The sequence below is a fragment of the Triturus cristatus genome, chromosome 2_1 (assembly GCF_964204655.1).
Source record: "Triturus cristatus chromosome 2_1, aTriCri1.1, whole genome shotgun sequence".
Taxonomy (NCBI): Eukaryota; Metazoa; Chordata; class Amphibia; order Caudata; family Salamandridae; genus Triturus; species Triturus cristatus.
Genome location: NC_140581.1, coordinates 1,089,238,153 through 1,089,266,145, shown reverse-complemented (window position 1 = coordinate 1,089,266,145; position 27,993 = coordinate 1,089,238,153). Strand labels below are relative to the sequence as shown.

Sequence of the window (27,993 nt, the reverse complement as noted above, 5' to 3'; positions counted from 1 at the left end):
CGTACCCAACCACTAGATGGTGGAATAATGCCATACATGTGAATCTACAACACTTTTGGAGCCACAAAACTACTCCTACAGGTAGCAACCCTTTTGTTTGTCAGTGAACTTAGTCATCTCCACGCCCAAAAAAGGTGTTCCTGGGAAGCAACGCTGAGCTCAAGAACAGCAAGGGCTTATCCAGTAGCCAGGCAATTCAGCACACTAACAGATCAAATTCACCTGTACCAGAAGTCTCTTACTGTGAGGAAAATAATGAAATTAATGGGTATGATGCCTGAATTCATTCTACCGAACTATTTATACACTCAACCCAGGAATGACTAAATAGGTAATGTCACAAGCAGGGAGGTGTGGTGGATCTAGTGGTTGTCACTGAAAGTCTTCAAAAGGAGATATGGTGGTTTAACATGCAACATTTTTCTGTGTTGAGATCTTCCCCCATTGTTCTACCTAATGACACGGAGCTGCATTGGCATCACCTAGTGGAGACTCTGGCACCCACAGGTACCATGCCTTCCGAATCACTGCCATTGGCTTTTTCTTTTGACATGCCTGTGGTGGGTGACGAATGGGAGGGGTCGGAGGACCCTTATGATTACTATCTTCCCCTTGATGACACATAGGACAACTGGTATGAGGATTTGGCAGATGCCAGTGGTTTGATATCACCAGATTTTGGCCTGGTCTTTCCCACTACAGTGTGTGAGAAAGTGTCATCTTTCTTGCATGGTATGCCCCCCCTTTTTGCTGAATTGCTGAATGCACTTTGCGTGTGCCCTGGACTCCTGCCAATCAGGTGCCCAGGGCCTATGTTCCTTCCCTAAAACACAAAACCCAAATTGGCAAACCCTGGCCACATGTCAGCCCCTGGTAAATGGTACCCATGGTACCCAGGGCCTTGTGACCAGGGAAGGCCTCTAAGGGCTGCAGCACTCGTGCCACCCTTAGCGGCCCTGTACCCTTACACACACACACTGCCTTTGCAGGCTGAGTGTTTGGGTGCAAAACAAAAACGAAGTCGACATGACACACATCCCTGTGTGCCATGCCCATCACCTACACTGCCATGGCATACATCAGTCACCCCTCTAGCTGGGTGCCTTATGCCAATGGTGTGGGCACAGGAGCAGGAGCCCTGTTCCCCTACAGTGCCCAGCTCCATTCCTGAGCACTGTAAGTGCAGTGCTGCCATTTAAGAGTACATGGTGCTGATAGCTCGTCAAACACGAGCTCCACAGCACCATAATGGTACAAAAGGGGGCGGTGATGGACAGAGCATCAGAACCAATCAAACACTCACACACAGTCAATAGATCTGTGTTTGATCCATCACCGTTCTTTAGCCCACTCTGCCACCCCAGTTCAGACATGGCCATATGCAAATCAGTCTGACCCTGTGCCTCATGGGAACAGTCCAGCCCGAACTGCCAAGCCATGCCTTCCATGGACCGGAAACAAGCTTCCTAGGACCGGTTCATAAAAGGGTCGCCCTTCTGAAAGTGGGCATCAGGCGATGAGCACTGCCATTAATCAATAGTTAATTGGCAAAGGTAATACTCACCCCAAGTCAACAGACACATCTCCAGGATTTGACAAACCGTGGATTCTGGGCGTAGCTCCTTATTATTGTACTCCAGCTGAAGGCACTGGGGTTGACACTAAAAACATTCTTCCCCACTTCCCTGTTTAAAAGAACTCCAGTGCTAATCAGAACTTTTGTGACTACCCTATATCACATTATAAAACAAGGGAAACGGTTGCAGTTGCTGCCACAACACATTAAAAACTCCGGCTCAGGGTTCTACTTGACAAGCGGAATATGTTCTAGGCCTACAGAATGTCACACCCGATGCCCTCAGCAGGCTCAACTGGAACTGTCATGCATGAGAAAATGGACATAAGATCCCTGAAACAGATTTTCAACAGTTGGAGCACATTCCCTTCAAAGTGTTTGCCTCAGCAGACAATGAAGACTTCAGAAATTGGTGTGGTACCCAGGGGCGTCAGTCTTTTGCTTCCTCGGCCGGGTATATTGGCCTATGCCTGTTCCTTACTACAACAACTCTGAGATGTGCAGTTGGTTGTGGTAGCTCCACAGGCCTAGTATGCATACCTTTGGTGGACATTCCAATTCAATTCAAATTGGATCCTCGTCTTCTGATCAAGCCTTGGTACTGCACTACAGTCTAGAACCAGTACTCCTGACAGCTACAGGTCTTGGAAGCAGACACGATTTGCATGTCACTGTCAGACCATGCGTACAGCAACATGAACCGCTTCTATAACCGAGATACGCTTTGAAATGTTGAATATTCTGTTATAAACTAAACCCTTCATCCATGCACCCTCACAAATTTGTACTACATTCACTACATCTAGCAAAGTATGATCTAAAAAACACTTCCATTAGTGTTTATTAATCTGGTGTTTATAGATATTTAAAAACTCAGACTTTATCGCTCTTCTCCACCAAAATGTTTTCTTGCCAGGAACACAGTACAATATTAGGGGTTCTTGTGACCAGTCTTTTGGAGCCCATTCACACGTTTTCCATCCGAATACTGTTGTGGCGAACAGGCAGTCTGTTGCCCATTAAATTGTCCAGGAACATTGGAGAAAATTAGGCACTACATATCTGGTATGTGAAAAATCCAGACTCACTCTTCTAAAGATTTTCAGTCATCTCTGAAACAATGTTCAAACTCCTGATGGCACTCTCTTCATAAGAGTGCGAGTTGAAGACCTCTAAAGGACAGCCACATGTGAATCGTCCTGAACTTTCACAAAGCATTACTGCTTCAACGACCAGAAGATATCCGAGACGGTAGTTGGACAAATGGTTCTGCGCAGCCTGTCATTTAGGAGAACCTCATTGCTGCTTTTTAATGCTTATTGTACATGTTTTGCTACGACAGTAGTCATGCATGTGAATCTGTGATAAATCCAGTGTTTGAAAAGGTTACTTATCTGGAACTAGTTTTCCAACTGAGGTATGCTTCATAAGGTCATGTACGACCCACCCAGCTCTCTGATTATTGGGCTTATATGATATTATCTTGTATGTATTTGCGTGACTACTTGTGAAATCTAAGAAGCTCAGCCTCATTGGGAGTTGAAGCTCTGTTTTTCTCTCTCCATCTCATTCAAGCTTACATCATATAAGGTAGATAGACTGCATATATTCTATGGCTGTTTTCAATGTTACTTGACTGTATGAGAACACTGCTTTATTACCTGACTGCCAAGGATTCCAGCCTGATGATGGGGAATATTCAAGCGCATAAATCTATGAAAGATGCCAAAGTTGGAAAGCTGTAAGTTTGTAGCATGTAGTTCACATGCCTTGTGTACTCATGCTGTCTAATATTGGGTGTGAATGTTGCAAGTTGTTTTTGTTTGAAATGGAGGTTTTGTTTTCAAGGTGGCTAGTGATTCCTCTGCCCGAAATCCACAATTCACTAGGACATAGTAGTCTGATTCAATTTGGCACCATAAAAAAAAATCCAGTTGCGAGAGGTCTTAACATAAGGGAATTAGCCATAACTAAAATATAGTTCAGTAATGAGCTAGCATAAATGTACTCAGTTCGTAAGTCAAGGGATCGTAATCAATTCAGATTGACATGAAGATTGCCCCCGAGAAGAGAGAAATCATCAGACAGTTAAACGTGGAGACCATTCGGTTAAAAAGCAAAGAAAAAGGTATAATTATTAAGTCCGCTAACACTCCGCCATGGGGACTGCTAGATATGAAAGTAAGGAATAGGTCTGGCACACATCTCAAAGTGCCCTTGTATAGTTTGACTGAAGTGAAAAATAAAACACTCAACATAGGTTGAAGTGGTATCGTAGCTCTGTACTAACGATACATAACAAAAAACAATCAAACTTGTGGACATTGGGATAGATAAAATGATTATTCTCCAGTATTGAATCTTTCATAGATTCACATGCTTGTATCTTCCCCGTCGTCATGGTGGGAGTCTCACGGTAAAAGAATAACCATAGCAGTAAAAGAAAAAACTGCCTGGAAACATAGAGTATATCTTTGGGTAATCACTCATCCTCATTATGTGGCCCAAACAGCCAATCCGCAACCAGCCCTGAGATACACCATCCCCAGCAGAGCCACCATACCTCAGATTTACAACCGCCATTGTGTGAGAAGGAGTCTCCCTGAGCCTAGCTCAGTTTGTTCTTTGCTGAACTTTTGACCTTCAACAGTTGGAAGTGAGGTACTGATTTTTCATCTATATTTCATTCAAAACGTCTGAAACCTCTAAAAAGAGACTCTTCAGATCTTGCAGGTCCTGTCGGAAACCCAGATTATTTTCTGAGGACCCACATAAGGAGTGCTTGTACTGTCTGTACCCCAAGCACGTTCCAAAGGAGTGCAAGCATCGTCGCACCTTCTCTGCAAAGACACTAAAGGACAGAGAAGCACACCTGTTATTATGGCTGCAAAAGAAGAAAACCACAGACTGAGTCTGATGGAGATTCTAAAGGACATTCCTCGTAAAAGCATAAGAGGGAATCTTCTGAGGAGAAAGGGGAACAAAAAAGGCAAAAATCCAGAAAATCTAAAGAAAGAGTCATCCTCCTCTTCATACTCCACACAGATCTACTGTGGAGACGAGGGCTCCGTCGTCAAAGTCTAAAGAAATTCCCGTCAGCTCGCCGACGAAGGCGTCGCCGAATCAGACGATGATCTCATCGACTACCATCTCGACGACGACTGCGTCGTCGACAGCGGTTACGACGACTACTCCGTCGACGGTGAGTGTGAGGCCATTGTCGACATCAACATCTGCACCGTCGACGATCCCGTCGACGAGCAAGCTGTCGACGGTGACTGTTTTTAGATCTCCGACTACGAAGTCCTCCACAGTCATCTCAATTAAACGTTTTGCTCCGTCGACGGGCTAGAAAGCAGAGTTTTTCACGCCAAAAATGTCACCGCTTCTTCCATCCACTATTCTGGATTGTCAGGAGTCTGAGGATGAAGGGCCTTATGGTGTAGCCTATAGTCCCTCTCAACTGCACATTAAAAGTCAAGAGTCAGATGAAGAATTATTCCAGGAAGTTCAGGAACAATTCTCCTTTAAAGATCGTCCGGTTCAGGGTTCTAAAGGTTATGAATCTTTCCATCAAGCTTATAACTATGAGGAAGAGGAGGAAGTGAATCCCAATGTCCAGGAGGACTCTGTCAGTACCTATATCATTAATATCTGATTTAAGGCACATGATTAACAGCTATTAACCTCGTTTTCCAGAAGATAATGCTCCGGCCTCCACCTCAGCAAATATACCACAGAAAGTGGTTCAGACACCAGTGGTTAAATCTCCGCCTCCAGTGCAAAGAGTAGACACCATGAAAATAATAACTATTCGGGATGACCTCATGGAGAGTGATCACGAAGACCAAACCGAGGAAGGAGAGATACCCCAAGATGACATTGTAGGAGATGAATGGGATCAATATATTGTTCCAACATCACCTTCATCACCGTTACGTTAGGCGAGCTCCCTGCCAGAAGACATTGCCAGTTTCCATGAACTGATGGAAAAAGCCACGAAGAGGTTTGAACTTTCATTAACTGTGAAGGAGAATTAATGTTTTCTATATGATTTTAAGGAATTGTCTTGAATCTGTAAGAGCTATCCCGATTATCCAACATATAGTGGATTAAGGTCTGAAATTGATGAAAAATCCGGCGTCAGTATCAGCCTCAATTCCCAAAAATTGAGAAAAAAATACCGTGCTCCTGAGACTTCCCCAGCATGCCTGATTGGACATCCACGTCCTGAGTCCGGTGTTACGCAGGCAGCACAGAGACACTCCAAAAATCTGATTTCTTCCTGTTTGGCTCCCCCTGACAAGGAGGGCAAGAGGTTGGATAGCGTGGGAAAGCGCTTTGCAGTAATGTCAGCAGCTTCCATCAGGGCAGCAAACGCACTAGCTCTCATCAGCAGATGCAATTGACAAATGTGGTCTGACATCGCACCAATTCTGTCCCACCTTCCGGACGACAAAGAGGTAGCAACTACAATTCTCCAGGACGGAGCCAGAGCAGCCTCGGAGTCCATTGACATAGCGATGGACATTGTGTCAGTGGGCTTCAGGCAGATGGCTGGAGCGGTGGCGCTTCGCAGGCAAGGATGGCTGAAATCAACATCTTTCAGACCTGAAGTCCAGGCAAAAATCATGGACATGCCTTTTGATGGGGAGAGTCTTTTCGGGAAGCACATTGATAAAGCGCTTCAGGGGATAAAGGCAGACAAGGACACGGCTAGAGCTCTGGGGTCCTTACAGCAGGGCCGTTTTCTATCTTTTCGTGGTAGAGAATCGAGAGGACAATACCATCAGCGATCCTCCTTTCAATCAAACCGGTACCAACCTTACCAAAAGCAGGGGTACCGACAATTCTCCAACAATCAGCAGTATCGGTCCTCTAACACCCCCGATCAACAGCAGGCTAGGAGGAAACCTGCTGCGAGAGGAAAGACACAGGACTCCGGTAGGAGGCAGTGACGTTCTTCAGGCGCCACCGGCCCCGTCTCACCTCAAACAGATCCATTACCTCTCTCATTATCTCAATCATTGGCAGTCAATAACATCAGACAAATGGGTGTTGGACATTATAAAACAAGGCCACACCCTAGAATTCTTGCAAAAACCTCCAACTCAACCACCTATTCACAGAAAGCAAAACCATCTTTCAGCCCTCAAGGCAGAGGTTCTAGCTCTCATTGTGAAAGGAGCAATAGAAGAAGTTTCCCCAGAACTACAAGGGAAAGGATTCTATTAGCACTTTTTCCTTATAAAGAAAAACCAGTCTACTAAATGGAGGCAGGTAATGGACCTCCGGGATCTGAACAAGTACATAAAGAAAAATTTGTTCCGCCTGCTGTCTATGCAGGAAATCCTCCTATTACTACGCAGAGGAGATTACATGACATCATTAGACCTCTTGGATGCGTTCTTCCATATCCCAATTCACAGAAAGCACAGAAAGTATCTGCGGTTCGTAGTGGCGGGGCGCCATTACCATTTCAAAGTATTGCCCTTCGGCCTCAGATCTGCACCAAGGGTTTTCACAAAGTGTATGGCGCTGATCTCAGCACACTTGAGGCAGCAAGGTCTCCAGATTTTTCCATATTTGGACGAGTGGCTGATTAATGGCGCATCGTACCAGGAAACGCTACGGTCCCTAATAAGTTGCATGGATCTATTCCAAGAATTAGGGTTTCGGATAAACAAAAGTCTTCCGTTATCCCGGCACAATCACTTCAATTCCTCGGAGCAATGTTAAATACTCGGGAAGCAAAACCATACCCTTCGGAAGAACGTATACAAAAGATTTTGCGTTTAACAGCAACAGTAAAATTAAAAGGTCCACTTCAATCAGGTTCTTTAAATCTTTGCTGGGAATTATGTCATCCTGCATCCCATTGGTTCCCAACTGTCGCCTGCGCATGAGACCACTGCAAGAATCTCTAGACAAACAATGGGTTCAAGCCCTGGGTTCATTCGAGGACAAACTCAATATCAGCACTCAGATCAAACGCGAACTGTCATGGTGGGGCATCAGGGACAACCTAACAAAGGGTCTCCTCTTCGAACCTCAGTCTCCCAGTTACGTCATGACATCAGACGCTTCCTTACAAGGTTGGGGAGCACACTTGCAAGACCTAGAGATTCAAGGTCATTGGTCAACTCAAGAGGCAACACTGCACATCAATCTATTGGAATTAAAAGCAGTATTCCTGGGTCTTCAAACCTTCCTTCCCAGAATTCGTGGCTCGCCGGTCCTAGTCAGGACCGACAGTACGACAACAATGTTTTATCTTCTGTAGCAAGGTGGCACAAAGTCAAAATCCCTGTCAGCTCAAGCATAGGAAATTTTGAATTGGCTCTTAAAGCACAACATCGCTCTGCAGGTAGAGCACGTTCCTGGAGTACACAACACAAGGGCAGATTACCTAAGCAGATCACCTTCCATTTGCCTCGAATGGGAGCTGAATCAAGATCAACTCCTACGAATATTCAGTCTATGGGGCAAACCGAAATTAGACTTGTTTGCGAATCAACACAACAAGAAATGCAAACATTTTGCAAACAGATTTCTGCAAAAAGGATCGAGAGGAAATGCTCTGCACCTTCGCTGGACAGGGATGTTTGCATATGCGTTTCCCCCATTCCCTCTAATTCCGAGGATTATAAGAAAAATGAGGTCGGAACCATGCCACATAATTTTGATAGCCCTGGCTGGGCCGAGACAGTTCTGGTATCCGGAACTTCTCCAATTGTCAGTGGAACCCAGAGTACAATTTCCATTAATACAGGATCTAATCTTCATGAAACGAGGACAGATTCTTCACCCGCAATTGACCTCCCTAAAATAGTCAGCTTGGTACCTTATGAGCATAAATTTCAATGGCTAGATATATCTCATAAATGCCGAGATACACTAGCAAGTTGTAGAGCAATTCCCCCTAACAAAACCTATACATCAAAATGGAAGAGATTTTGCAATTGGTGTTTGACAAAAAATGTACATCCTTTTAATTCTTCTCCAGAGCAAATACCTCCGTATCTACTTCACCTAGCCAAGGCCGTACTTTCTCATGTATCAATAAAAGTACATCTGGCGGCTGTCTCCTAAAACCGCAGAACACCAGATTGTCCATCGCTTTGGTCTCAAAGACTGATTAAAGAATTCCTAAAAGGTTTGTTCAGACAGTACCCACCAATTAAACATTCACTGCCTCCTTGACAGCTCAACACGGTTTTGTCTCAACTCATGAGAGCTCCGTTCGAACCGATTCACAAAGCTGAATTGCAGTTCATCTCATGGAAGTAGCTTTACTTCTTGCCCTCACTTCGGCCAGGAGGGTCAGCTAGAGCCAAGCATTTTCGGTTACGGAGCCATTCCTACAATTCAGACAAGATAAAGTAATTCTCAGGACAAATCCAAAGTTTATTCCTAAAATTCCTATGACTTTTCATCTCAATGAACCAATTGTGTTGCCCACATATTTCAAGAACCCTTCCACTGCAGCAGAAAAATCTCTGCACACGTTGGACATTAGGAGATGCCTCAAATTTTACATAGAGAAAACAAAATCTTTTCTTAAAACAAATCAACTGCTTATAGCTTATTCTGGGCCCAGGAAATTTTTGGCCCTCTCTAGAACTTCCATTTCTAGATGGATTGCATCTGCCATCGTTTTATGTCATGAAAAAGCAGGAAAACCTTTGCACACGTGAGTGCGCCCTCATTCCACTCGGAAGATGGCAAGTTCAACAGCGTTGCTGGCAGGTGTCTCGCTTCCGCACATTTGCAGAGTGGCAACTTGGACAAGTGTACACACATTTACCAGACATTATTGTCTGGACACACAGTGGAAAGCAGATTCAGCAGTGGGTCAAGCAGTTCTGCCGCACCTGTTTAACTAAGGTACTTGTCTTTCACTATATGGTTTGTTAAATATAGAATTGTGTATATTTATATTTTCACAGCTGTTAAGGTCAGTTTCGTAGTTCTTAACGAATCTTTTATCTTACAGCAATTTCAAACTATGCAGTATAGCGTTTAAAAAATAAAAAAAAGACAACACAGAACCCTGGAGACAAAGGGGTCTATCCTAGAAACGCTATATGGCAAAAAGTACTATCATCTATTCTGATACAAGCATGTGAATCTATGAAAGATTCAGTACTGGAGAAAAAACTAGTTACTTACCTGTACACTATGGTTCTCCAGTATTATCTTTCATAGATTAACATGCGGCCTGCCAACCTCCCCGTTTCTTCTTAGGTGAACCGCCTTTATCTCTGGTTTCATCTGTAGCTCACTCTTGGGCTGTTGGGAATCTGAGGTAAGGTGGCTCTGCTGGGGATGGTGCATCTCGGGGCTGGCTGCTGATTTCCTGTTTGGGCCACATAATGAGGATGAGTGATTACCCAAGGATATACTCTCTATGGATTCCAGGCAGTTTTTTAGGTCTCGCCTGGCGAACGCAGCGCGAAAGCGCTGTCGCCAGCGAGATCTATTGTTGCTGACTTGCCTTGGAAGTGGGACAGGAGATGGGCACGCGCAGGGCTTTTGGCGATTGGAGAATGTGAACTCGCACGTACAGCCACGTGGTGTGCACATCTCCTGTCCCCCTTCCTCCTCAGCACTTTCACTTTCCATTCCCCCCGTCGGCTCCACGGAGATGGCTTGTTTTAAATATTGCTTTTAGGAGGTCAAACATTGAAATAACAGGTGCATAAGGACCCTTCGTTTAAAAGGCATCTCAGGAAGCATACACCAGGACCCTGGCAGGCAGCAACCGGGAGCTCCTGTGAAAACAGTCAAGCCACATTCTCTAATCGTGGAGTACGCAGCCCAGTGTAGCAATTCGGTGGTCCCAACCCCATTGCCATTACTTGGTGCATTCTATCTCTGCCAGGCAGCCCTTCCCGGCCGGCCGGTCAATTTCACCTTTAGCTGCACTAGCGCAGGCCTGACGTGAAGGCTACAGGGCGGCGCAGGAGAGATGAGGGGGCGCATGTCAGCAAACTTACAGAGAAACACTCACAGGGGGTTGTGAAGAGCCTATGGCTGGGCGGTGTTCGGCCTGCACGCACGGGAACACTCGCGGCGGTGGCTCACGGCCAGGCAGGCCATAAAGCAAGAGGGGATGTCTGAGACCCGACAAGCAACGAGTGCAGACAAGACCGAGCCGAGGCCAGCAGGAGATGACGTCCCATGACGTAGGTAGAGGCTGCGTGGCTCCGATCAGGGGAAAGTGACAGGGAGGCCGCTGCGAAGCTGGATATGAAAGAAGACCGACCAAGTTTGCCTCCCGTACTGCGCGCGCCGAGCAGTGATGCAGCCAAGCGCTGTGGGTGCGTCACGGGAGCGCACCGTTGCCATGGGTGTTGGTCCGAGGCAATCGGTACGATGAGGTTCACGAGGGTGAGTGTTCTATTGATTTTTGGAATTTTTATAGAGCGCTTCACAATAAAGTTAGAACACTTCAATAAAAATGATAGGCGTACATCAAAGGTGAAATAAAGTATTGGGTACCTTTTCCAAGGAGGTAGAGCTTTGCACTCAGAATGCATAGCAATGAAGAGCAGGTGGTACAGTATTCTGTGAGTGAGGAGCATCAGTAGATTGTGCAGGTTGAGGTTGGTATGTGATCGGAAGGGGGAGTGAGGAGGTGGTAGCGCTTCTGGCCAGATATGTGACCGGGGGGGGGGGCGTTTTGGGGATGAATGAAGTGGTCTCTCGGCTTGAGCTGCTGACCTTGAAGCTGGGGAACCAGGTTCGAGCCTGGGAGTCGGCTCAACAGCCTGTCATCTGGGCAAATCACTTAATATCCCCGTGCCTACCAAGCAAGCATTTGCAATGCAACAGGTCTCTCATTGACGTGAGTTTGAGCTATTGGCATTGTAAATGACAATGCCTTCTATTTATGTTTACGTTTTTGAAGCATAAATAAAACGCATTCATTTACAATGCCAATAGCTTAGACTCATGTAAATGCGAGACCTATTGCATTGCAAATGCTTGTACTTTTACTGCTATGGTTATTCTTGTACCGTGAGACTCCCACCATGACGACGGGGAAGATACAAGCATGTGAATCTATGAAAGATAATACTGGAGAACCATAGTGTACAGGTAAGTAACTAGTTTTTTACATAGTAGTCCCTTTTACCCTGCAAACTGGGAAAATTACATTGCACTCTTGAAGCAAATAAAAAATAAGGCATTTAAAATTTATTGAAATACAGTAGTGGCTCATGCAGCAGCAGCCTTTACAATTGCAGCACACAATAACATCTCAACAAGGCTTCCACCCAATACACATGGATATATATTACATGAAAAGGACCCCATTTCGAAAAACAATTTAAAGGGAGAAACCACGAAAGAGAAACATGCGGGTACAAAACTGGTTTGCACAACTTCAAAAGTCAAAATATTTCTTCAGCAACTTTAAAACGTATGGCAGTGAACACAAGGAAAGGCCCAGTAAATACAATTTGCGACCTAGTTTTGGTAACTTGAAAACATGTTATGTTAAAGATTTTATAAAAGGCATAGCTGCCGCAGCTTCGGAGCGTCCCAGCGCTGAGATGCAAACTGACATAGGGCAGACCAAGTGACGCACAGAGGAGCAAATTATGTAGAAAAAAGATAGGTTTTTATGGCCATATGGAATAACACTTGGTGTTGAATGCTTCTGATAATCACAGGAAGGGAATTCCAGAGTTTAGGAGCTTGAGCACGGAAGGAGCGCCCTTATGCCCGTGCTCTCTTGACCCGAGGAGCTACCGCTAGGTGCTTACTGATGGAGCGCAGCTGGCGGGTGGGTATATAGGGCGTAAGGAGGTTAGCTAAAATGTCAGGAGATTGGAGATTCATGATTCTATGGGAAATACAGAGCGTTTCCTCCAAGCGCTGTAATAGAATCTGATGGGACACTGTATTGAATGCAGCGCTTAAGTCCAGAAGAATCAGAGCTGAAGTACGTGCAACATCTAGAGAACACCTCAGGTGCTCTGTAACAGCCAGAAGGGCAGTTTCAGTGCTGTGACGAGGGCAGAAGCCGTTTTGAGAGGGGTTCAACAGGTTATCTTCGATTAACGTAGTAAGAATGGGATTAATGTGGGCCTCGGTGAACTTAGATACCAAAGGGAGAAGAGAGATTGGACGAAAATTCTCCGTTTTTGAAACATCCAGCGTGGTTTTTGTGAGTAAAGGAACCACCTTGGCATGTTTCCAGGCCGAGGGGCCTGCCACAGAGGACATGGACAGATTAATGAGATCGCAGAAAGGAGAGAGATGCTGAGGTCGAAATTTCTGAAATTGATCCGGTTTGTGAGGATCTGCAGGGGATCCTGATTAGAGTTTATTGCAGATGGTGCACATCACTTCTTGGGGGAGCGCCAGAAAAGCAGTGTATGTGGCAGTGCAGCTGGACAGAAGGGCAGGGCATGTTTTAATTGCAGTGTGGGGGAAAGTTCTGTAAATGTGCTCGACCTTAATGAAAAAAGTGGTGAGGGCCTCACATTGCTGATTATAGAGAGGAGGGGAAGCTTTAGGTTGCCAAGAGGATTTAAGATCTTTAAGCAAGGCTAAGATGCGTTTAGCAGTGTTACTGCTGTTCCTAATTTAATCTGCAAAGGAGGCAGTTCCCTCCTTCTGGATGGACTTATGATAGTTCTTAATGCCTACTCGATATTGTACTTTCAGAACTGGATCATAGTGTAGTCTCCACGCCCGTTCCAGGGTTTTACACATTTTCCGGGCCGAGGCCAGGTTGTCATTGTACCACGGGCTTGACTAGGTTGTACGACTCTGGGACCACCTGGCGGGAATAAGGGTATCAAGGGAGTGTTAGCCAATCGATGAGGATGCTATCAGCCCTATCAGGATTGTCTGGAAGGTTGGGTGTATGACTGAGGAGGAGGGCCTGGAAATGGTCGGCATCAAGTTTATGCCAGGAGCGCTTTAGGACGGATTTACAAGTAGCATCCTGGAAAGGCCCTGTTCCCTTTAATGCCGTGGATGCCAGATAGTGGTCGTACCAGCTCATAGGAAGGGGTGAATTGACTGTAAGACTAGGTAGATTAGAAAAAATAGGGTCCAACAGATGCCCAACTGAATGTGTACAGCTTGGGACACGCTGCATGAGTTGAAAAGCAGAGAGATCTGCTAGAAAATTGCCAATCTCACTGTCTTGACAAGCTTCTAAATGCAGGTTGAGATCGTCAATGATATTAAAATTAGCCGATCTGATGGCTAATGTACCAGAAGCAGCAATAAGGGCATCCCTGAAATCTTTAGAGGGCCCTGGGGGGCGGTATATCTGGAGGCCAGACTGTAAAATTTGCGTTGAGGGAGATTTTGAAACAAGCACATTCACAACCCACCAGGGCCTCTTTAGTCAAGATAAAGGTGTAGCCAGTTTTAAGAAATATTGTAATGCCGCCACCCTGGCCCCCTCTATTGATTGTCTCAATATAATAACCCTGGGGAATGGCCAAACCTGGCTCCGCCTCCGTACTGGCAGTGAGTCATGTCTCCGTGAGAAAGAGGATGTCCGGAGCCTCATCCTGGATTTGGTTAAACACTTCAGCGAAGTACTTGACCAGGGAACGGTAGTTTAAGCTAAGAAGCTTAACAGTAGGTGCGGAGGGAGGTGTAGAGGTTGCGGCTGCCAATGAGCTAAAACCGCAGCGCCTACAGCAAAAGGGACCTTCCGACGTGACACAGAGTTGATAAACACATGGACTTACCCCCGTGCTAATAGCCACTAGATCATCCCGAGAGTATGCCCGTCAAGTGCAAGCTGAACCAGCAGCATTAAAACATTATCTCTATGAATAAACACACTGATAAAGTGCAGGCATTGGATCTAGAAGGAGCAAGTTCTGCCAACCCAACACTGACAAGGTGTCTGTTCCTGTACTTTTCCATTACCAAGAATTCCTGAATGTTGTGGCTGAGACCAGACCTCTGACAGTTAAGCTGGTACATCATATCAGAGCACTTTGAGATGTTATCTTTAGAAGATGGCCTTCTCCTGCCCTGCGTGTGTGGACTTCATCATGACCCTCGATCTTAAGAAAACCTACTCTCACATCCTCATCCATTCACCCAGCATTCCACCAGTACCTCAGCTTTGTGGTAAGTCTAAAGCATTATCCATTAAAAATCCCATCCTTGGGGTTCACAACAGCACCCTCTGTAAGAAACTGGCTCTATATATACTGCACCAAAGTGAGGTACAGTGTGTATAGAGCCCAAGGGCCTCCAGAGGTTTGGCAGAGGTTAAAATTAGATAGAACCTTACACTCTAAAGTGGTAGCTTGTTCGAGCAGTAAGGCAGTATCAGAGGACAGTGTAAAGCATTTGATGTACACACCCAGTCAGCAAATGGTCTCACACACTCAAGAACTTAACTCTAGGCCGAATGTTTTGTATACAAAAATAAACAGTTGTATTTCTAGAACCAAGCAAGCCTGGTACAGGTAAGCATATAAAAACTTTGCAGTAGTAATTTACTTGTTTGAACACAGGCCAGAACTGCAGTATAACTTGTACTGTTTTTGGTTACAGGTTTAAGAAAGCAGTTTGCAACACATTGCAGGTATAGTACATTCAAATGAATGGGCTTTTTAAGTAAAGTGCAGTTAATTACTTTTCAGATTACTTTTACCACCACATGACTGGATCCTAGATTTAGCCATGGGACATTTCCTGAAAACAGGTGAGTAAATGCGTTTTGGTTAAAGGTACGGTTTTGAAAGAACATTATTGCATTTCAAAAGTTGACACTAGGAAACTTTTTCACATAGAATCACCAATGTTATCCTATGGGAGGAAATTCACTTAGCAGGTAAGTTAGGTTATTGTTACTTTTTCTTACTCCGTGCTGGATCCAGGATCCAGCACTGGGACATTTCCTGAAAACAGTTGAGAAAATGCATTTTGGTTAATCGGTTGATTTATAAGGAATATTTGCAGTTTTCAAAAGTCGACACTTAGAAACTTTTAGGGAAAAAAAGTGTCAATGTTATCCTATGAGGAAAAATGAGTTATCGGTTTCAAGGTAAGTAATCGGTCTTTTGAGTTAGGGTTCTGGGGTTAGACTCAGGGGTCTCCCAGGGTCAGTAATGCACAGTTCCGCCCCCAGTGGCACTAGGGCGGCCGGGTGCAGAGTGTTGAGACCCTATTTTATCCTATGGAGTATAGAGGGGCTCTGGTCGGTGGCTGCTGGCAAGCAGGCCACAGGGTTGTGGGAGCAAAGCTCCTAGGGTTGAGCTCAGGGAAAGTTGGGGATCAAGTTAGCACCAAAGGGGCACCCTCAGCGGCGCTAGGGCAGCCGGGTGCAGGGTGCAGTTTTGAGGTAGGGTGCCCTGTTGAGTTCAATGGAGATTCTCCGGGACAAAGAAACACTGCAGGCTCAGGGACGAAGATCTTCTATGAGTGACCACCACTTCGAGGGGTAAGTTGGGATGTAGAAGGATGGTTAGGCACCACTGGGTTGGGCACACAAAGCTGTGGGGCGACGGGTGCAGGGGTGCCTTTGGACGTCGGATTTTCTTACCGTTACCGGCTCCGGTCGCGGTAGGGGGGGGGTCTCCTGGATTGAGGCTGCAGGCGTCGGCTTGAGGCAGGTCAGGGGTCGCCGGATCTCGGGTCAAGATCGCCGGGGGGACCTCCTCGTGGTTTGTTCACTCAAACACAGGGAGGGCTCGGCGGGTGCAGACTGTGCTGGATTTGCGGTTTCTGGCTGGCACCAGAAGCTGCATTTCAAACACGTCCGGTGTTCACGGGAAAAGTAGCTTGGAAAGTGAATGCAGGGCAGGTCCTCCGGGGTTTTTGAGGCTGCTTGCCACTGGAGACGCCGGGGTTTTGCAGGAGCAGGTTTGAGGGGAGACAGGCCTGTAGGGCTGGGGCCAAGTCAGTGGGCGTCGACCTCTTGTTCTCTCTGCAAGGCTTCTCGTCCTTCTTTTCTTGTAGTTGCTGGATCTGAGGAAGGAAGGTTCAGGGTGCCCATTAATAATACATTTAGGGGCATTACAGGTAGGTAAAGGGCAGGGACCAATGGGTCCCTTCCGTGGTTTGGGTACACCCCCTATTCTGCCACTCTCCAGTGGGAGGGGGGCAGGAACCTGTCCCTGGTTAGCTGGGTCCCCCCATCCTCAAGATGGCGCGGACTCAAGGTTGTGCTTCACCTCGCCTCCCCCACAGGGGTGGAGTTGGCAGAGGTGGGCACACCTCTCTTCCTTATTTGTTTTTCCCGCAAGTTCTCCCGCCCAAAGTGGGGGGTAGAACCAGTGGGGACCAGTTGCTGAATGCAGCTAATGGTCTGGAGAAGCTCACAAAGGCGGCATGCCTTTGAAGCTTCTCCTTCGTGAACCCTGCCCATCCTGGGGGAGGAGGCTTGGTACCTCGTCCCAGGATGTGCATTGTTTCAGGCCCCCGAGAGCAGCAAGCTCTTGTCCCAGGGGTCCAGAAACTTGTCTGGGGGGTGGCAGCCTGCGCAGCCACTCATTCAGGTCACTGGGAGTTGGTCGAGTTTCAGGGGACATCTCCAAGATGCCCTCTGTCGTGCATTTTACATTAAATCCCACATTGACATCAGTGTGGGTTTAATGTGCTGAGAAGTTTTATAACAAACTTCCCAGTCTTCAGTGTAGCCATTATGAAGCTGTGGAGTTCGTAATGACAACCTCCCAGCACCATATACTCTTAATGGCAGCACTGCACTTACAGGGCCCAGGAATGGACCTGGGTACTGTAGGGGTACAGGGCTCATGCACCTATACCCTCACCACTGGCAAAGGGCACCCAGCTAGAGGAGTGACTGATGTATGCCAGGGCAGTTTTTGGGCATGGCACACAGGGATGTGTGCCATGTCGACTCTTTGTTTTGTTCTGCACCCAGACACTCAGCCTGCAAAGGCTGTGTGTGTGTCAGGGTACAGGGCCTCTAAGGGTGGCACAATCAGTGCTGCAGCCCTTAGGAGCCTTCTCTGGTCACAGTGCCCTGGGTACCTATGGTACCATTTACCAGGGGCTGACATGTGGCCAGAGATGCCAATTGGGTTTAGGCTTCTATGCCGTTTTAGGGAAGGAACACAGGCCCTGGGTACCTGATTCGCAGGAGCCCAGGGAACACTCAGCCAAAGTACATCAGCAATTCAGCAAAAAGTGGGGGCATACCATGCAAGAAGGAGGGCACTTTCTCCCACCCTCCCACCCCCAATTGGTGTTGAAAACAAATGTCTGCCGTGCATCTTCTGTGCAACACCATTCATTTTCTTCCATATCTGGGCGACTGTCCATTAAACAGCAAGACCATTGCCTCACTTATACTCAACAAGCAGTGTCTATCCTGCACATATTAGGATTCACAGTCCATGCGAAACATATCACCCCTGTTCTCAATAAGTGCAGTTCTTCATGGGAGCAGATAGTGGCTTTTCAGAATTTGATTTCCCTTTACCAGGCATCATTTCCTCTATGAGACTGACGGTGAAACTTGTAGTTCCACATGCTCGGTTACACATACACCCTGTGCAGGAGTGCTTTGCTGGGCAATGGCTGCAAGTGACTGGTCAGTGGGAGGATCTAGTTTTGGTGCAGCCCAGTGTTCAGCACACATTTTATGCTGGAATATCAAAAGCTTGTTGTGGGGCAGGTCATTCCTCGACCTTTTACTGCAAGTGAACTTCAATACAGACACCTTGCTAATGGAATAGGGAGCACGGTTGGCCCACCTGACAATCCAGGGCCAATAGTCTCCTCAACAGTCTACACATCAATATGTTGGATTTCATGGCAATGCATTTTGTGTTTGAAGTGTTTTACAAACTATTTTAGAAGAAAACAATGTTTATTTACACAAACACCATGTGCACCATTTACTACCCCTAGAATAAAGGGACACAAACTTACCATAGTTGTCCAGATGTTCGAGGCATGTGGGCTTCTGAATTCATATCTGTGCATAGATCGCCGCCTAGTGTTGGGTCCGGATGTTTGCACGTTGTTGTCCTGGAAGAGTCTTCGAAGTATCCTGAGATAGGTGACTCCTCCCCTGGACCACAGTGCGCATGGGCATCCTCTCCATCCTCAGATTGTTTTTTTTCCGCCATTGGGTTCGGATGTGCTTATCTTGACTCAAGTTAGGAAAATCTAGTTTCAGGCCAAAAGGCCTTTAGTTTTCGACGGTACTATTCCCGATCGGTATCGACAGTTTACAGGCTAGTTTAGCGCTTTTAACAACTTTTCGGATCCATTAAATCCGACCATCGACCGAACTTCGACGATGGAATCGAGGACCCCATTCAAGCGGTGTCCTGTTTGCCACGCCAAATACCCCCATATCGACGTCCACCCGGTGTGTAACAAATGCCTCTCACCGGATCATGACGAATCGAAATGCATGGCCTGTGCCCGATTCCGATCCAAGAAGACTACGGAATCGACGAGCCGCGCGACTGGAAGCGCAGCAAGCGGCACCGGCCCCGACCAACATCTTCAGCACCGAGGACGAAGATGTCGAAAGCGTGGAAAATACACCCTCCAGCCCCACTTCCGAACACGGTTCCTGATCGGAAAATGTCGATGAAGAGCTTTTTCACAGGGAAGAAGCCGACGATGAGGTAGGAGACTACGACGAGGCCTTAGGGGCCGAAGAAGGTAGCTCCGGTGAGGAGCAAGGCCTACCCGTCCAAATGGAGGATATCCCAGTGAGTCAGTCGACTGCTCCGGTCGAGGGATCGCCTTCGGGCCTTACCCAAGACCAATCCCGCAGTTCCTCGGCCCCGCCCTCTGGCCCGGCCACGGACATTCAGCGAGAGCCATTGTTACCTAAAAAGACTGGTTTCCCTACCACGAAACCGAAACCAATCATCGCACCGGTTCAACAGAAACCGAAAGTGAAACTGACACTGGTCGGCTCGAGGACCACCACACCTTCGACGCCAGCCAAACCCGTCGGCTCCGACCGCACCAAAAGGGACTTCGGTGCCGAACTCGCTGCAGCCGATGTCGGCGTCGACCCAAAAAGAAAATCCATCGGTACCGTCAAAGCGCCAAGGCCCCCGGCACCGAAGCAATCGGCACCAGCCATCAAGGTGAAAATGGCCACTGCATCGCTATCCACCTCGAAGGCACCTACTAAGGTACATTCATCGACGCCGTCGACGGCTACTACCCCTCCTCGGCTCGATGACCCGGTGACTTCGAAGAAGTCCACACCTGCCTCGACGGAACCTCTCGGCGCCAAAGAACCGTCGGCGTTCCAGGTGCAACAAGTGGCAGCGTCCTTGCAACACATCAGGGAAAAGGCAGCCCTCCAGACCTCGTCGGGCTCCGAACCGAAACGGGCACAGAAGGCACCTTCGGCACCGGCCAACATCACCTTTGGTTTGCCGCCATCCACGGCGCCGAAGATGTTCGAAATCAGAACCCGCGTTACCCAGACAAGGTCCCCATCTACCGAACACTCGACTACTGGGACATCGCCGTCCCACTTCATCGACGCCGACACCGGCAGGCTTATGCTCCAAAAGCGGAAGATCACTTCCGGGCACGCTTTGGACTCTTATAGGATCCCGCTAAAACAAAAAATGCCGGCGGAATCGGAACCAGTTCTTTATGAACGCATCCACACATCTTGTACAGATCCATCATTCTCTCCAACGCACTCCGACACGGATGCAGTGGAGGACTACATGGGTGACGACGCCACATACCCCGAAGACATGGACCCTGAGGGCCAGCAAGACCCTGATCAGGTCTGGGATGACCCCGTAGAGCCAGGTGCCGCTCTGGATACACAGGACACGCAACTTTATGGCGCAAAAACGTCCCCCACAGAGGACACTGCTGCATTCAACGCCCTCATTGAACGGGCCGCAGCTAATCATGGAGTGCAACTCCACTCAGACACTATCGAGGATGATTTCTTGGTGGACACTTTCGCATCCTCCGAAAGGACTGTAAAAACTCTGCCCATGTTAAAAGGTGTCCTCAAGCCAGCAAAGGACATTTTCAAAGAGACCACCAGGGCACGGGTAATAATCCCCAGGATCGAGAAAAAATACAAACCCGCACCTGGGGACCCCACGTACATTAGGAGCCAATTGCCTCTGGACTCCATTGTGGTTGCCAATGCTCGCAAACGGGCACACTCGCAGACAACTGGTGATGCTCCTCCCCCGGACAAAGAGTCCAAGGTTCTAGAGACCTCCGGCAAACGGATTGCAGCCCAGGCAGCAAACATATGGCGCATCGCCAATACACAAGCCCTCCTAGCTCGCTACGACCGCTCACACTATGACACGTTAGAGTCCCTACTCCAACACCTGCCAGACGAGTACAAAGAGGCAGCGGAGCTCCTCATCAGGGAGGGACAACTGCTCACAAACGCATCCATCAAGTGTGCACTAGATGCTGCAGACACTGCTGCAAGGACAATAAACACCAGCGTCATGCTACGACGACACGCCTGGTTACGAATCTCCGGATTCAAACCTGAGGTCCAAAATAACATCCTCAATCAACCGGTCAACCCCGACTACTTATTTGGACCGGAGGTTGACGCCACCTTAGAAAAGATAAAAAAAGACACGGACACTGCGAAGTCAATGGGGGCTCTGCAAACGCAGACATTTCGTAGTGGCTCCTTTCGTCGCCCCGGAAATAGAGGTGCAGGTAGAGGACAGGGGGCACAGCAAACCTACAATAAAGGGGGCACACAGAGTTCCTACGATAAAAACACCCGAGGTGGATATCGTGGCTCCAGCACCAAGGGCAGAGGACGTGGTTACGGCAATACCAGGTCCTCCCCTAAGAACAAACAGTGACGCCCTCTCCCTTCCCCCCGACCACATAACACCGGTCGGGGGGAGACTCCAGCGGTTCCTGTCCACTTGGAATTCCATCACCACAGACAGGTGGGTCAAAGATGTTATCCAACACGGTTACTGTCTCGAATTAACCTCCACTCCACCCACCATACCGCCAAGGCACCGTCCTATGTCCTCAGAGCACTTAGCGTTATCACAGCAGGAAGCGCTAAGTATGCTGCAAAAAGGCGCAATAGAGGTCGTGCCCGTACACCAGCAGGGAACATGGGTGTACTCTCTGTACTTCTTAATACCAAAAAAGGACGGGTCACTCAGACCTATCCTAGACCTGAGACCCCTCAACCAATACATTCTCTCAGAGCATTTTCACATGCTCACCCTGCAGCAGGTTCTCCCGCTCCTCAGACAGGGATATTTCCTAGCCACGCTAGACCTCAAAGATGCGTATTTCCACATACCCATACACCCATCACACAGAAAATATCTCCGGTTCACCATTCAGGGTCAGCACTATCAATTCAAAGTCCTCCCCTTCGGAGTGACAACAGCACCCAGAATTTTCACAAAGTGCCTAGCTACCGTGGCTGCACATCTACGGAGGCAACACGTTCACGTCTACCCTTACCTGGACGACTGGCTTGTTCAGGCAAAGTCAGCCCAGCAATGTGCCAGCCACATGTCCCGCACCATTCAGCTTCTTCACAGTCTGTGATTCTCACTAAATTACCCAAAATCACATCTCCAACCCGCACACGTACAACAGTACCTAGGTGCGACCATAGACACTCTGGCAGCCACAGCTCAGCCAAATTTAGTGAGGATCAACAGCATGCAAATGCTGATTTCCAAGTTCAAACCCCAACACTCCCTTCCTGCGCGAGTGTTCATGCAGTTGATAGGCATGATGGCCTCCTGCATTTTCATAGTCCCACAAGCGAGACTACATATGCGCCCGCTTCAGGAGTGCTTAGCACGTCAATGGAATCAGGCTCACGGGCAATTAAAAGACCTAGTGTTGGTGAGCGGTCGGGCATACAACTCTGCATTGGTGGAATCCACAAAACCTTTGCAAGGGCCGACCGTTCCAGGAGCCTGTTCCACAAATAATACTGACAGCGGACGCGTCTCTCCAGGGATGGGGAGCTCATGTACTCAATTACACAGTGCAGGGACTATGGACAACACAACAAAAGAAGATGCACATCAACCTTCTGGAACTGTTGGCAATCTTCCTAGCCATGAAGGCATTCAAAGTACATCTGTGCAACAAGGTCGTGTTGATCCGGACGGACAACATGACTGCCATGTACTACATACAAAAACAGGGAGGAACACACTCTCCACAGTTGTCTCATCTGGCTCAGAGCATGTGGAAGTGGGCCATTCAGAGGAACATATTCTTCATGGCGGAACACCTCCCAGGCAAGGACAACCAGATGGCGGATCTGCTCAGCAGACACAGCCACCAGATGCACGAGTGGGAGTTACACCCATCAGTACTCCAACCGTACTTCCAGCAGTGGGGTCATCCAGAGATAGACCTATTCGCGACAAGCGAAAACGCAAAATGCCAAAGCTTTTCCGCCAGGTTCCCACATCCACAGTCGCAGGGCAATGCGATATGGATGAACTGGTCCGGCAGATTTGCGTACGCTTTTCCCCCAGCGCCATTGATACCGCTGGTGGCACGCAAACTGCGACAGCACTCAATGACACTCATCCTGGTTGCTCCAACATGGGCACGCCAGCCATGGTACACAACCTTTCTGGAACTTTCCGTGGTGCCGCATCAAAGGCTGCGGATCAAACCCGCGCTTTTGACGCAGAACCATGGAGAAATTCAGCACCCAGATCCGCAACAGCTGAACCTGGCAATCTGGCTCCTGAAGTCCTAGAGTTTGGCTACCTAAACCTGCCACCTGACTGTATGGAGATCATTAAGGAGGCCAGGAGACCCACTACCAGAGCTTGCTATGCAGCTAAATGGAAGAGGTTTGTCATTTATTGCAACAACAATGACATTAACCCGCTAGACGCATCCATTCAAAATATAATCTGTTACCTCTTACACCTATACCGATGCAATCTGGCATACACCTCAATACGTATCCATTTGACCGCAATAGCAGCCTATCTCCAGAACAGGCAGCACCTCTCTTTATTCAGAGTGCCTGCCATCAAAGCTTTCTTGGAGGGACTTAAACGAGTAATTCCCCCAAGACACCCACCAGCACCGGTGTGGAACCTCAACTTGGTCCTCACCCGACTGATGGGTCCACCCTTCGAACCTCTCCACTCATGTGAGATTCAATTCCTCACCTGGAAAGTAGCTTTCCTAGTGGCAATCACTTCGTTAAGAAGAGTTAGTGAACTCCAGGCACTAACCATTCAAGAGCCATTCATACAGGTTCACGCAAACAGGGTCGTACTACGTACCAACCCCAAATTCATGCCTAAAGTAATATCGCAGTTCCACATGAATCAAACTATTGAACTGCCTGTCTTATTTCAAAATCCACAGAATGTAGCAGAAAGAATGCTCCATACACTAGATATAAAGAGAGCCCTCATGTACTATATAGACAGAACTAAGGTCTTCAGGAAGACAAAACAACTTTTCGTTGCCTTTTCTCCACAGCACAAGGGCAACGCCATTTCCAAAGCAGGTATAGCCAGATGGATCGTTAAATGTATTCAAATTTGCTATCAAAAGGCTAAACGCACATTAACGATTCCCCCACGAGCCCACTCAACACGTAAGTTAGGGGCGTCCATGGCTTTCCTGGGAAACATTCCTTTACAGGAAATATGTAGAGCAGCCACATGGTCCACTATACATACATTTACCAAACACTACTGTGTAGATGTACACTCAAAACAGCAGGCAGCTGTAGGACAGGCTGTTCTCAAAACTCTTTTTCAGACCGCTGCAGCTGGCACTGGTAGCCGCCGCTAATAGGAGGTACTGCTATGTATTCTATGCACAGATATGAATTCAGCAGCCCACATGCCTCGAACTGAATATGCTACTTACCAGTATGCATCTGTTCTTGGCATGTAGGGCTGCTGACATTCATATCGCCCACCCTCCTCCCTGGCGCCTGTAGCAGCTGCAGCTCTCAGAATTACTGTATAGCATGGTCATCACTTTCTGTATCTACTCCCATCACTGCCACAATGGCGAAAAACAATCTGAGGATGGAGAGGATGCCCATGCGCACTGTGGTCCAGGGGAGGAGTCACCGATCTCAGGATACTTCGAAGACTCTTCCAGGACAACAACGTGCAAACATCCGGACCCAACACTAGGCGGCGATCTATGCACAGATATGAATGTCAGCAGCCCTACATGCCAAGAACAGATGCATACTGGTAAGTATCATATTCATAACTAAGGCAAACTGGCATTGGGCCATTCACTATAAAGTACTCTTTCTGACTGAACCCTACCCCTAAGGGCACAATGACTTTGTGGACCTGCAGGACGCATCAACAACCACACATGCAATGTCAACACCCAGGTGCTTTTCCACTTCCATCGATAGGGGTCTCCGGCTGTCAGTCTCTGCTGTACACAAATGCAAAGTGTCAAAGCTATGCTACCGGGCACCCACAGTCATGTGCATTGATGTTTGGATAAACTGGTCATGGATATTTGTGTATGCTTTTCCTCTACTACCACAAATACCAAATGTAGACGAAAGCAATGCACAAGGCTTAGCCTCATAGCACCAGTCTGTGTTGGGCAGCTGTGACGCTCACTCTTTCTGGAATATTGATGCATTCCCCCCAAAAAGCTCATATATGCTCAGACCTTCTCACACATCAAGGTCCGCTACAAAACCCCAGTGTCTGGGCTCTGAATCTTTTCAACTTCTAGAAGAGTGCATACAAAATTTTCAGGAGTCCCGCAAGCCCACCACTTGTGGCCAATGGCAAACCATTTTTCCGCTGCCACTCCAGACTCCACATGCAAAAAGAACAATTGATGGACAGAATGTAGAACAATGTCATACATTCACCCCAGTACAGAGATCTGGGCCTAAATCCATCGTTTTTTTGCTCACCATGCCATACCAGTTTGGACCCAGCCATATGCAAATCAGTCTTGACCCTGCTCCCAATGGGATCAGTCCAGCCCGAACTGCCAGGTCAGGTCCTCCCTCGACTGGAAACAAGCATCCTAGAACCGGTTTCGGGCTTTCAGCCCTCATCAGCCAGGGTAGCTTGACTCGAATAAAGAATGCTGATGGATTAAGCCCAGATCAGTTGACTGGGGGCGAGTGCTTGCAATGTTCAACACTCCATCCATCATCCCCTTTGGTTTTGCTTTGTTCGCCCTAAGTTGGCAGGTTATGCCCAGACGTGGGTCCCTTGCTCACTTTGCCACTGGATTCAAGATAACCTGGCTGATGAGGGTTATGAACCTGAAACCTGTCCCAGGATGCTTGTTTCCGGTCCAGAGAAGACATGGCTTGGCAATTCGGTCTGGACTGTTCCCATGAGGTACAGTGTCAGACTGATTTGCATATGGCCATGTCTGAACTGGGGTGGTGGAGTGAGCTAAAGAATGATGATGGATTAAACCCAGGTCAGTTGACTGGGGGTGAGTGCTTGCAATGTTCAACACTCCGTCCATCATCCCCTTTGGTTTTACTCCAGACTCCACAAGCAGACCTTACAGACATCTGCTCTTCAATAAGGGTAGGATATGGTAGGTGTTGTAGAAGCTTACCTACGAGATAGAGAACACCAGTCAATATTCAAAATACCAGTGGTTAGAGACTTTGTTGAAGAACTTAACAGAGACCCCTCCAAGAATTCCACTAATCTCTCCATTGGGTCTTAACAGTGTTCTCACTTGGTTAATGGCGCTGCTCTTTGAGCGTTTTGACTTGGCTCGAGCAGAACTTTAATTGGAAGACTTCTTTACTCTTTAATCACTTCCTATCGGAGAGTAGGTGAATTGCAAGCCTTAACCGTAGAGAATCCATTTATTAAAGTAAACAAAGAGCAGGGTGTCCTTAAAACAGATCCTCCCCCCTCCCTTTGTATCAAATCATTGATTTATCAATATTTTTCTCACATCCTCAGTTGGTTTTGGAAAGGAAATTGCACATTTTTAATTTTAAAAGAACCCTTATGTAATAGGTTTATAGTTCTAAATCCTTTGTGCCTTTCACCAGCCCCATTTATAGAGCGTTATTTCCTGAATAGGCCTAGCTGAATGGGTGGTTAAGTGTATTGATGTTTGCTATATCGAGTCCAACCACATGCTTCATTCTGTGCCTAGGACACATTCCATTCACAAAAATGGAGGCTTTATGGATTTCCTTAGCAGCATCCCTCTTGCAGGCATATAGGCATATGTAAAGTTGCAACATGGTTTACCATCCTCCCTTTCACTAAGAATTGTGCAGACATGCGTGCCCAAGACGAGATGGCAGGAGTGTGCAAGCATGTGAACCTACAGCACTTCATGCTCAAGCCACTTGTTACTGGTAAGTAGCATTTCTCTTACAGATATGCAACTTTTCATTATTTGGGGTTATATCCCAGTGGGTAAAGGAGGCTTTTGACGGAAATGCCATAACATTCCTTACCTTAGGTAATCCAGGGATGTACATGTTTGCAGAAATACACAGCGCGTACACAGATGATGATCATCTTCATGAATAGGGATAAGGTCTGTCAACTGTTCGTGTCATAGTACAGTCTGCACTGATTATCTTAAATGCTTATGGGTGTCGAACTTTCACGGCAACTTAAGTCCCAAATCTTCTGGTGTCTGCATAGTAATCAGTTTAATTCCACAATTTTACACAGTGCTACCTCTGTACATGTTAATGTTGTCTTTTAGTTTTAGAGAAAGCGAAATGTTATTATTTTACATGGCCTTTTGATTTTTTTCTCAATTATATATAAATGCATGGAAGCATTGATAAAGTAATTAGTGTTACTGTATTTTTTTGTAGGCAACACAGCACTTACATATGCTTGTGCCGGAGGGTATGTAGATGTTGTGAAGGTTCTTCTGGAATCCGGTGCCAGCATAGAAGACCACAATGAAAATGGGCATACTCCACTTATGGAAGCAGGGAGTGCTGGACATGTGGAAGTTGCCAGAGTGCTCCTTGAAAGTGGAGCAGGCATCAACACTCATTCCAATGAGTTTAAGGAGAGCGCACTTACTTTAGCATGTTACAAAGGTAAAGCTGTTTATGTCATAATGGACTCTCTCATAAAATTATCGTCTTTGTGCAACATTGTCATTGCCACCTGAATTATCCAATGATGATTTATTTCATAGAGGGTATAAGATGAGCCAACACTTAGGCGTGTTTGTTTTACTGAGACCTAGCGCTTTGGCACAAAATTGCTCATGCTGCCTTTCTACTTTGGCTTGCCCACCATGGTAAAATTGCAGTCGCTAAATGTCCTCTGGAATTATGAATATATCCTGCGTTCCCTAAAATAGTTTGCAAGCTGGTAGCGTTTTTCCTAAATATGGCCTGATTCACAAAGGTAAGTTTGCATGTGTATATCTACTCCTACACCTATTTATAACTTTTCACTGTTTTGCTATTTAACTTTTAC

The 27,993-nt window shown here is 47.2% G+C and overlaps 1 protein-coding gene across 12 annotated transcripts in view; it reads left to right on the top strand.

The window, feature by feature from the left end:
• ANKRD17 (ankyrin repeat domain 17) overlaps positions 1-27,993 on the top strand; it is a 1,008,651-nt gene that overhangs the window by 224,710 nt on the left and 755,948 nt on the right. For all 12 annotated transcript variants that reach the window (XM_085636371.1, XM_085636340.1, XM_085636333.1 and 9 more), the window contains exon 6: positions 27,372-27,605. In XM_085636371.1, the coding sequence (XP_085492497.1) occupies positions 27,372-27,605 (234 nt within the window). The remainder of the gene's footprint in view (positions 1-27,371; positions 27,606-27,993) is intronic.